The 12,556-nt window shown below is 37.1% G+C and overlaps 1 protein-coding gene across 3 annotated transcripts in view; it reads left to right on the forward strand.

Annotated features, from left to right (window-relative positions):
* Positions 1-12,556, forward strand: part of LOC146463054 (protein chibby homolog 1-like) — a 156,092-nt gene that overhangs the window by 892 nt on the left and 142,644 nt on the right. Inside the window, exon 3 of one of the 3 annotated variants that reach the window (XM_085084891.1) lies at positions 837-2,869. The exons of 1 other annotated variant lie outside the window; for it this stretch is intronic. In XM_085084891.1, the coding sequence (XP_084941017.1) occupies positions 837-869 (33 nt within the window). In that variant the 3' untranslated portion in view covers positions 870-2,869. One more of the 3 variants, XM_085084890.1, reaches the window with a different exon arrangement.

Below are 12,556 nucleotides of genomic sequence, written 5' to 3' on the forward strand. Positions count from 1 at the left end.
CGGGGTCGTCATGACGCCATTATCAAGTTCGAAGTGATAGAAATAGTTGAAGTCAATGTCAGAAATAGTTCACCAAAAAAAAAAAAAATTAACATAATGTCTGAATATATAATGTCACGTAAATAGTTTAGCTTGAATTGACTTCAACTATTTCTATCACTTCGAACTTGATAATGGCATCATGACGACCCCGAAACGTTGTTCCTTTTTATCGTTTATCTTTACTTGTCTATGTATAACCAAACTTTTATTATATGACAGGAAAAAATAATTTAAATAGAAACAAAAACATGGCAATGTTAAATAACAAAAGCTGTAAACCATTCATATATAATATCACTCAGTTTTATGCCTTCATGAATGCTACAAATGGCTTTTTGGAGATTTCTTTATCCTTTGTGATTTCACCTCAGGGGGAATGGGTCTAAATAGCCACAGCTGCCTACAGTATTACTGGCAGCTGGTTACAACTAAACTTATTGAAACCCCTGTAAGAAGCTTGTTCTTGATAGCAATGCAATAACAAAGTTAACACAATGGTTACCAGTCCTACATGTGTATATTACGTGGTCAAATTTGTACAATGTAAGTGTGTGTGCGCTCATGATGTCTGCGTAGCTTGACATTGATTGTCGTCGTCATCATCATTATCATCATCTTTGAATTTAAACATGGTATCACAATCATTTACACGTACAAGGAAAAAATGGTCTTCCTGTGAGCCGTGGTAATTAATGCAACTTAAAATTACAATGTTTTTAAAATGTACCCTAAAATGTACTGAAAATATTTCTGTTATTTAGTTAGTATGATACGCTGAACTCTTGCTTCAACAGGGATGTTTTTCCAGAGGACAGGTCCTGAAGTGAAGGCTACGTTTAGCAATCTCCAAATTAGGTTTAGGAATGTGCAAATTAATCCTCAAGTTGTAGGAGTGGACATCTGATTCTGTAGTGAAAATTTCTCAGATATGATGGGGAAATATTATTCACAATTTTGTACATCAAAATGGTGAGCTGTCTTGCTCTTCTATGGTCCAATCTATGGTCCAATCCCAGTATAAGTCATCCAGAAATCACTAGGTCATGCTTCAGAGTTTGAGAGCGTAACAATTTTTGTAGCCCTGTTTTGAAGCTTTTGTTGTTTTGTGTCTGAGATTTGACCATTGTGTTACATTGTTATTAGTAACCAAATCAATGTCTCTTGATCATTAGTGATGAAATGAATAACTTATAAGTTAAGTTTGATTGATTTGTTGTGATTAGTCAAACATAATATTTTAAAATGGACCTCCATTTTTAACTCGTGAATACGTGCATGCGCAATGAAAAAGTTATCGTAATGTGAGCAAATTGTCACTCGCATGGTCGCTCAATCAGTTATAAACTTTATGTCAATTTAATCGGAATTTAATTAAAAGCATGAGTTATTCATTAGTCTACACATAATGCATGTATTCACCATCAGCCACCATTACGGGACAAAAAACAAGGATGTATGTAAAATCAACTCAACTATTTACTTATTCTTAAAAGAAAATGGCTAGTAGGTGTGTTGTCTGCTAACTCCTTCTATTTTATGAAACTAAGTGGCAACTAAGGCTGAGATTGTCATCCAAGTCAACATGGATTTTGCACAAAATTGAAGGAGAAAATATGATGGAGAAATGTCTGACGGTATTCCCTGCTCATTTGTGTATTCTTTTTTGGCGGTCCGGAGTAATTTGACCATTAAAATTGTAGCCCCACGGGTGCGAGATAGCTTGACAACCTCAACAACTTATATTACAGTCAACCCAGGTCACGCGTGAACAGTATTTCCAAGAATGAAATGAACATTCGAATTTCTCTTTGTAATGTCCCACGTGTGAATGGAATGTTGGACATTTCTCTGGAAATCATTCCGAAAAAGACGCATTAACTGAAAAAAAAGATTCAAAATACTTGGGAAACAATTATTATTCTTGAAACATTCAATTTTGCAATGTAAAGAAAAATTCCTAGCTTTATACCGTCAATAAGCTAGGGAAATTTATACGGGAGCTCTGAAATCTCGTTCGCGATTTTCAAAACTGGCATGTAAATTTCAAAACTCCGTTCAAATTTCGAAAATATAGTTCACGCGTGACCTGGGTTGACTGTAAGTACAAAATTAATCTCTTCTTTAGGAGTCCTGGACATGTTGTCTAGTGAAATAGTGCGCTGACTTAGAAGTAAAGGGTCCCAGGTTTGATTCCCGAGATAACAGAGAAATTTTTTTCTGTTTTCTTTTTCTTTTTCACTTTTAAAAGCCAACCACTCCAAAGGCTCCAAACAATTTTCAAAGTCAATCCTTTCTAAAAAGATACAAAACTATTCAAGGAGCTCAATCTTGCTGAGGGGAACAGCTAAAAATCTATGTCACTTAGGATGCGGAATAAAATGCCTGCCCCTTGTGAAGCCTGCATGGCTTATATTTTGAGTCCTGGACCAGCCCAACACAATGGAAACAATGTCTTATACCTTGCCACTATTCACTTCTGCATTCACAAATTGGCTCACAGGAGCCTTTGATCATGTTTAAATGTGCATCTGTGCCATTTTAAATGCTTATTTTTTGGTGCATGCTTACAGTTTGTAGTTTGTTGTTTGTAAATAATTTATTGTTGCCTACCAGATACCCATAAGGAAGTCTGTGAGTGAAGACACCTTTTCTACCTCTCACTTTATTCTTTTTTTTTTTTGGTGGGACAAACAAGAGCCATAAAATACATCTGCTCTAGCAGGTTAGCTTGAAATTCACATGAACCAGGACAACATAATCTATTGGCCAATTATTTCAAACTAATCTGAGCATCATTGTGTGCAGTAAAATGATAATTTTCTTTTGCTCTCTTTAGATGGCTGCTAGTACTGCAGACTGTAATGTGATGGAGAAGGAACTTGATACATTACAGAGTCAGAAACAAGCCCGCAGAGTTGCAAGATAACTTATTTAAATTATCACAAGCTATAGTGTAACTTAATCATTATTTAAATATAGTGGTGTCATCTTTGATTAGAGAATATATTTTTCAAAGAAATGCAATTCAGTAAGTTTGTTGTTCCAAACATGCAATACTGTAGATACTTCAAGCAATTTTTTTTGTAAACAAAAAACAGACAAAAATTGAACCTTAAATGAGGTAAAGGAGTGTAGGGGCAATCATGAAACATATAAACTGGTATGATGTAAGTAGAACCCCTCCAAAAAAAAAAAACAGGAAACAAATTATTTATTTCTACTTACATGTGACATGCACACTTGCCATGTTCAGATTAGATTAGATGTGAACTACCTTAGGGCTTTAATGTTTGCTTTAACTTATTATTGAAGAAAACTGGGCAGCCATTAAGAATAGAGAAGCCAGCTTCACAAGGAAAGTAACCCACAAAAGAATGCAGCCCACTTCTTTTCTCTTTAAAGTAATTTTCACGCCCAGAGTTAAGCTGGTTATGTTTGCTGTGGTTGCCTTGGTTAATTGCTGTAGTTTTTACTAATAACAGCCTTTAGAAAATCGTGTAAAAGATTGTCACTTAAAATTGTTAGGGTAAAAGTTTTGACATATTCAATGAGTCTGGTCAAGAAATCTGAAACATGCAAAGCTCCAATCCCTGCTCCAGTCCAAAATGTGATTTCATTGTCTATATTATGTAATCTGAAAGTAAAAAGCATCAAGAAATGTGTAGATTACATGTACGTACTGCTGCAAGGTCTGTGCTCCACAGCACAATTAAATTATAACTTGCAGTAATACATAATCTTCATATTTCTTGTGGGTATAGTGATCCCTTGTAGGGGAAACTTGCTTGGGAAAGTCCTTCGGGTATCCTGCGCTTTCAGGAACAACACAATGTCCTCCGCCAACCTGTTACCCCTGGGGTCTTGCGTGTGATTCGTCTCATACTGCAAGCTTGGTTATTTTACATGGTTTGGGCAGCTTTTACACTTGCCTTTTATGGTTTCCTTCATTCTTATCAGGATTTTCACAGGTTTTCTTCCCGCTTTGACCTTTGTACCGAGTGTGTGTCATTTCATCTCAGTCTGGCTGACCTGCAACACATGACTGTCACCCTTAAATCATAAACGACTGATTTTTTTTTCCGGGTGGGTCAGTCAGCTGTTATTGCTTGCGCAGTGTCACCCGTCTGTGCTGTGACTGCCATGCAGCACCCAGGGGCCCCCTTTTCCTTTTCAGTCTGGTCCGCTTCTTACTTGTTCCACTGGAATGCAGCACGTCAGGCTGGGCTTCCCTACCACAGCCTTAAGGGTCATAGTTTTCAGATAGGCACTGCCTCCGCGGCTGCTGCTGCGTGCTTGCCACACTGGCTAATAAAAGTAATGGGTAAGGTGCTCATCAAATTGTTACCAATTGTACATATTAAGAACACCACAATAGGTCGTCTCATCTGCAGCCCCTAGAATGACCAGCATTTCTGATTTGTAATTTCTTAAGCTCCTAATCTTGTTTCCGGTTGCTTAGGGGGATACACGCTCTGTTCGTGTCTGTGGCGGTTTAGTCTGCCTAGCGACTTCCCCAAGGAAGTTTCAATAGTTTGCTTTTCTGTGTTTTCACATTATCTACCGGCCGACATTAAGAAAGATTGACGTAAATGACTTTTTTTGAAATTGCTCCAAATAAGCCATATTTTGGCACAGAGACTGGTTAACTTTGTTGCGTATTTAATTTTTTGAGCAAAATGCTAAATAAAACAAGTAATGTTAACTTAGCTCTCCTCTCATTGTTTCTTTATTTTCCCCATCTGCGCATTTATTTATTTTCCGCCAATTAATTCACCAGAGGGTTGGGGATTTGAACTTTACCTGGGTGGAAACAGAAGTGTCAAGTTGACACCTTTCTTCTTGTCCGACGCAATACACGAGGTTCCTGATCCATGGGTGAGTTCAAGGGGGAAATGTCGCTTTTGGCTTTTTATGGGCGACTGACTCACTGGAAAGGGTCTCCACAAATGTTGTAGACAGAAAATTGATTTTAAACACGTAAACTGAATGAATGCATGTATGCCCAAAATTAGAACATTGGTTTTAGTCAGAGCCGTTCATATGACCGCGAATTTCACCGTTACGTCGTGACTCTTACATAACTCGTCGACCCGGGGTACGGCATTTGAATGGCGTTTTGGCCTGTTGGAGCTGGAATTTCAACAAGCCAGTTTTCAAAAGCTCAAATGCCCGGGGCGGATGTTGAAGTTTCGAATTGTTTGATACATTATACCTAACCTCTCAATTCAGATACAAAACATTTACGAAAGCCAAAAGTTTAAAAATTCATATCTTTTGAACTATTGAACGGAAGAAAACCATGCCTTAAAACCTTATTTAATAAACTATTTAAAAACGTACTACCGAAAGTAGCTACACTTATAGTTTTTCTTACATCTTCAGTGCGCGTAACGGCCTCTCTGATTTTGTCTGTGAAGGAGTTCCACCACTTAGCAGAACAGTATTTAAAGGGGACGTGTCATGAGGTTTTTTTTTTTTTTTTTTTTACTTATTTCGTCAAAAATCGGGTGAAATAAAACCTTCATTTTTGCTGTAAAATAACTCTAGAACAACGATAGGAAAGAAATCAACTCAATTCTTGTGAGAAAACAACTCGTGATCTGTTCTACCTCATTTTGGAAACCAAAATGCGAGATTTTGAACAACGTTAGCCTAACAATTTTCAAGTTTCAATCCATTCCGACTCTCTCTGTCTCTGGCTAGACGCACTAATCGACAGTTTTATTGCACTGGGATGATTTATTACAAAATTAGACATTTCATTTTTTGTTGCTGTTGACAGACACATTTTTTTGGTTTTAAAACGACATGAAGTTCGCGTGATTCTTCCCCTTTAAAGAAGTGTAAGAAGCAAGTGTTGGATAAACCATAAAAACTATATACAATGTCAAAAAGGTTTCGTTTTCAGGATCGAAAATTTATGTTGAAATACAAGCTTTCGATTCCCTCTCGGAATAATTTTTTTTCTCTAATATAAAAAATGTGTTAATAAAAGTAATGAACTATATAATAAGTTAATTCAAAAAAGCTATATAGAAAAATTATTTAAAACTATGCATCCATGATAGTAAAAGAATGTCTTGGCGACTTCTGTTCTTACGGCAGGTTGATGAAGCAGATCATGTTGTATAGTTTCGCGCGTGTTAATCTTGTTGTTAAAAGTAAAATAGCCATCAAAATATTGCGGGCAACGCCCTTCAGTGCACTTCTTTACAAGCTGAAAAACATGTTCATGACGTCTTTCTGCAAGCGCCGGCCACTTGAGGGATACCACGAGTCGTTCTGGCAACAAAGACCAGGCAGCAACGACTCCAACTCAATGCAACTAACTTAAACTAAATATTCGACGTGTAGACATGTTTGGGTTCCCGATCGGTGCAATTGTCCAGAACTCCAGATAGTACTTACAGCAAGTAGTAAAGTAAAGCTTTATTGACGGTATCACTTCATTAAAAATGCTCTTCCAGCGAGCCGTTTACATAAATTACAAAACTATGACGCTAAAAAGACTCTAAGGCTATAATAACATGATCCTGCGTAGAAAGACACCTAAGCTATAAATATCAAATACTAAAAGAAACTATTTTACAGTTAATTTCACAAAAATTAACCTGAGCCATAGCTAAACAAGTGCTATTGCAACTCCCTCAGTCCACCCCAGTTCCAGACTAAGTCAGAGCGGATTTGAAAGAGTTGAGATCTGTGAGATTTGTCTCATCTTTAAGTTTGTTGCCAAGGCCATGGCCATTCCACATGACAGCCCCCTATAGCTAAACGCCCTCTTAGCAGCTTCAGTACGGGACCTGAGCATAAAAGCATTGCAAGGGAGCTAACGTGACACTTTTTAATGACCATTCAGGCCAATAGTGAGCATCCAATGAGGAGCTAAAGAAGAACACATCTAAAAGGTAAGCTTAACCAAAACTAGAGCTCGCGTGATGGCCAAAGCCAAGCTCGAGTAGATGCCAAACATGCCTAAAGTGGGAACAATTTATTGTTCAAAGCATTGATTTATTCAAAATAGCCAACTTCATGCTGGAGACTTGTGAAAGACGTCTGCATGCTAACATAGATCTGGTAATTCTTAAAATCAATTTGTTCGAAAATTGAATATTCTGTTTTAAAACGTGTTTCACCCATGTTTCACACTGCATAACCAACACTTTCCTTGGTGACTGAAAACTGACTTGAAATATTACTGCTTTGTAAAATTATTCTGTTGAACACAGAAATAAAAATTATGCAATATGTATGTCTTCTGACAAAATGTTTTCCATACAGATCAAAGTACGGGATATATAATTGCATTTGCTTTAAATGGTGTTCACTGTGCAATATAAGCTTGTGATAAAATGAAAGCAATTGCCTTTTAAAAAAAGAAATAGGTGTTATATTGAAAAAGACAGTTCGAAATCATTCATCCAAGATTGCAAGCCTGAAAATGTTTAGATCTGTACTGAAACACAAGGAGTTGAATGCTTACTGCTTAATGAAAGGAAATGTCAAAGCAAGAATGCATTGCTTCATTTGTAAAATTGGCAAAACAATCACCTAATTCAAGGAACCTTCTCTAGTTGGAGACCCACATTGATTGATCTTTCGACTTCCTATTTAGCAAAACTTGCTATGGCTAGACTGAGATAGAATAGCTTGGCTCTCTTAAAAAATGTGATATTGCATTTATGGAAATTAGTCAATGTTTACACAACAGCACTTCCCAAACACAGCTATGAAATAGCAAAGACAGAATAATTGACAAAAAGCTTCCCAGCCAAAAGAATTCTATATTTGCTTTTAGAAGCAAAACCTTTGAAACACATGCAATAAAATCTTTTTAAGACCACCGAGTCCTCTTCTTTAGCAGTTGAGTATTCCTTAGTGTTATTTCTTTTTTTCCATTTTGAGCTCTAAAACGATGTATCTTACACAGGTGAAAAATATTTCTTGAAAATTTAGGACCAGTGTGTTTTTCTATGGTTGTACAATCCCACCCCATAAAACTCACAAATATTTGTGCCGCAGACGTATTCTGATTAGTTTAATTGTCTTCTAAACGATTGACGGCTCAAAAGGACAAAAGAACACCAAGCACGGGAGATAGAAAATTTTGTGTTTCCTTGCTGAACATGTGCGTGGTGCAGCTGGTTTTGGCAGTGCATAGCAGTCAATGCATTTAAGGGCATAATTTTGCTGTCCTTCCTCTCAAAATTTGCTTAAGATTTTTTTGTTTGCCTTTGGGTTTACAGGTAGGAGGTAGGAGAATACTGCTTACTTTTTTATTCAAAATATGGTGTTTGTCTACTGATGTGTAACATCAAATTGCCAATTGAATCATTCCTATGTCACAGTCCATATTGAACACCTCTAACATTTTCCGGTGACAGCCCTTATCACATGGGAAGTATGCATTACGTCTTTAAAACACAACTGAAAAACGCTGCAACTCAACGGCACATCACGAAAAATTAACCGAATTAACTTGTGTTTACTGACCAGCGAGAACGCACCACGAGACAAGGAAATATAAGTTAGAAAACCTTGTTTTTACGTGATTTCGATTTTTTGATCACTACTCGGTCCGTTACAAATGTGGATATCACAATTCATCTCAGTCCCAGCGGACAAATTTCGCTCGAGAAAGTTGCAGAATTGACTTTGCAGAATTGACTCCAAAGCGAGCAGGACACTGAATTGAAGAGGCCACAGACATCAAGATAAATGTGCTTTATTTTAAAATATTCCAGATATTTCTATCTCTACGTTTTGCAGCTATCTCACACACTAAGCTTGGGCTACCCATGCCACAATCTATTTTCAATTATTTTATTAAGATATCACGGTTCCAGTTGAATAACCTGTCTATAAGCTAAAGTACTTAAAGTGCTTAGTAAAAGATACCACTCTTTGTATAAAATTAAATAAATAATTATATTGTTGAATCGTAAAAATTTGAATTGACCAAAGAGCTAGTTAGAGTAATTAATTAACAATTAGTCACCAAAGTGGAGGTGAATAGTGATGGATATTTACCGAGCCGCAAAGCGGCGAGGTAAATATCCATCACTTTCGCCGACACTGAGGTGAATAATTGTTTTAGTATATACCACACAAGCTGAATAACTAGCGAACCAAAAACGTATTTTATTTCTGACAATATACCGACAAATGGTATGAAATTTTAAAATCTCGCGCGCCACGCGGTAAGCGATTTCTTGTTGTTTAAAGTTCCGTCTCGCTTTCTTGCAGACAAATAAAACTTTTGGAGACACTTGTTTAATTCCTGCAGTGTCATTTCTTCAATTTTTCTGTGAAATTCGCCTTGTTGTTGACACCATACTGAAAAATTTTAGATGCTTCATTGTTTTCATTGTAATTTTATTGCTCGGCAGTTTTCGAAAACAAGAGATTGCATTTTCATTTTTCGCTTTAGAATATGAGGTTGAAAAGATTAAATAAGTCACCATTTAATGCCGTCAAACCAAACTTTGTTGCCATTTATGTATTTTTTTTAACAGCCACCTCGTTTATCGAAAGAATTTCCTCTTAAGTAATCGTGGCGAAACGGGAAGCCATCTTGTTTCTCTTCGGCTGCTCGGAGGTGAATAGTACTTGGCTGATCACCTCCGAGCTAGCCAATCAGCGCGCGCGAAAAGCACTTTTTACAATAAATGTCCAAATTCCCGCGCGCTGATTGGCTCGTAGCTATTGTCTATAAAAGTACAGACAATAAAAATGACGTCAGATGTAACGCGCGCGCTTTCTCAGCGAAAAAAATAGCCAATTCCGCTTATACTTTTTCCATGTTATTGTAAAAAACAAATCGACGACAGTTTTCTATAGTCTATATTCTTATAGACCATAAAATGACGCCATAAAATGTCCAAAACTTGGCAGTGAAACCACTCGCCTGCGGCTCGTGGTTCCACTTGAGTTTTGAACATTTTGACGTCATTTTATGGTCTATAAGAGTATAGACCATAGAAAACTGCCGTCGATTTGTTAAATTCACTTGTGGTATTCTCGGTTTTCACTGTCACGCCATTGAAAAAAAAAATCGAAACCATTCCATGAATGAAGTCAAGAAATTGACATGGTATAGAGGATAAATAAATAAGGCATCTGTCCAAGTGTCAGGTCTGTGCGGCATTCCGTACTCGAGTTATTTGACAAAATGTTCCACATCAATTTATAGAGCTTAGTATGGAGACGCCATGTTTGTGTCCCTCTGAGGGGCACAAACATGGCGGCCGGAAATACGAAAAAACATCTGGAGTTCACTTTTGTCAGAAAAGAGGTTTGTTTGCCCTTGTGAATTTTTGAATGTTTAGATTAATATTTCTCCTCAAACTCAAATTGTTTAGAATGCTGAAAATAACCCGAAGAGTCATTTTTGAGATGCGGAAAAGCTCTGTCACGGCCGTCTTCCTTATGTCACGCACGATGGAAACTCGGAAATTGAAACTGTTCTATTTTCAAAAGTAAGCACGACATCGAGCTAAGAAATTGTGAACAGACATATTTTTAGGTAATCTTTCCTTGAATGAAGGTAAAAATTTTGTAGGCCTCCCAGTTTTGAATTCGAAAATTTGGTGACGTCACGTGAAAACCGAGAATATACTAACAATAGTAATTGGAACGAGCAGATAACATCTTTACTTAGTAAGTAATCGGTTGAGTAAAAACTTCAAATCGGCAAACCGTGTAGCTTGAGCGTGGTTTGAAATTACGAGAACGATTGAAGCCCAATTACCAATCAGCCAAAAGTATGTCACAAAGTAATGGCCGACTTCGTTTTTTGTAAAAATTCCCAAATCAATCATTTTCTAATGATTCCCATATAAATGTGTGTAAAAATCAAATAACCGCCAACCAATACTTCTTTGAGTGGTTCGCTATATATTTCGCTCTGTTAACAATCTCGTTCCCAGAGGCTGCGTTCCTTTTGGTCAGCACCAAGGAAGCAAGACCTGGCTAATCAATGTCAAAATCCAGCAAATCGAAATCTGATTGGATATTACATTTTACCGGAAGCGTCTTTGAATCGGAGGTTTCAAAACAAGAAAAGAAATAGACTGTCAAAGATATCAAAGCAAAAACCGCCATAGAATCAAAATGCAACTAAATTTTCATACGCTTCTTATTTTTTGCAGTGAGTAAACACGATAAAGATAGCAAGTCAAATCACATGACTAAACGGAAAAGGCGCGAAAACCTTTGCGATATGTTGCAGCGTTTGACAAAAGCTGAATGACAGTATGACACTTGCGTCGGTCGAGGTTAACGATGGACCTGACAATTTTCGGAAAAACTCCTATAATTATCGACTGTGAAATGCGGTTCATAGTCAATGCTGGCCGTTTAAAATCGTTCTCAACATTGTCTAAAGCAGATAAGAGTTTAACATCCTTTCTCGTGCTGTTAAAGGAACCGAAAGAAGCAAACTTGTAATCCATTAGGCACCGCGGAGTCTGCGAGTTGATCTGACTGGAGCAGAATTTATTGAAGATTACTTTGTTGAACAGGAACAGATATTCTATCAGCAGCCCAGCAGAAACATAATTGAACTTGAACAAGGAAAACCAACGGCCTTTGTTACCACTGCGTTAAAAGCGGACTGTATTCAAGAATGTGTGGCACAAAAAGTGGTTCAGAAAGCGGACGGACAAAAAGACAAAAATATTAACGCTTGGAATAGCGATCGTTGTCACTCTTTACACAACAGTTCATTTGTGAGCCTTGTAAGTTTGCGGCTTATAGGACTGATAAAGTACATCGAGTGCAGGTAATTTTTTTTTCAGGGTGAGTTTCTTAAGCTTGCACCGAGTGTGTGAATTGAAAAAAAATTGCCGCTCTTTCTGATACGGCTTAGATTTTCAAGTTGCTGGTTATTTCGGTTGAACGTTTACAAATTTGTGTCTTGTTATTAAATGTACTTCTGTTATTTTATTGTATTTATTCTGGCATCATGGTATCTGGGTAAGCAAAAGCTGATCTTGTAAAACATATCGTTTGTATAAAATTTCACGGCGGAAAAAATTAAGCTTACGTTTGTAAACATTTGTTGGTATGGGTGGTATTTGTCGTCGACGGCAATCAGGTTAGGAACGATGCCTTGCTGAAGTTTCTCGAATGTTGTTTGAAAATCTTTACCCTGTTTTAGTTAATTAGGTTAAAGCTTATATAACCTCCGACCAGGCTCTATTTTCGTTTCGCTATTAACTTTACTGTAGTGTCATGAAAAAACTTCGCTATCTCATACTGCGTAGACTGCGTATATTCACCCCCATTTTAAAGTGTTAAAAACTACATTTTACAGGCGAAAACAAGCTTAATTTAACTCCAAATGAGTAAAAGTACAACAAATGGTTTCTAATCGCCATAGCCTATATATGTCTTTTTGCCCCTGCCTATGGAAAATGTTTGGTTTTCTAAAACGACCTGTCAATGTGCAAAATGAATTTGTCGCGGTTGAGAGAAGCAAATCGCAGACAAACCCAGATTTTACGCAGCCTTT

This window comes from Pavona decussata, unplaced genomic scaffold (assembly GCF_977016875.1).
Source record: "Pavona decussata unplaced genomic scaffold, jaPavDecu1.1 SCAFFOLD_181, whole genome shotgun sequence".
Taxonomy (NCBI): Eukaryota; Metazoa; Cnidaria; class Anthozoa; order Scleractinia; family Agariciidae; genus Pavona; species Pavona decussata.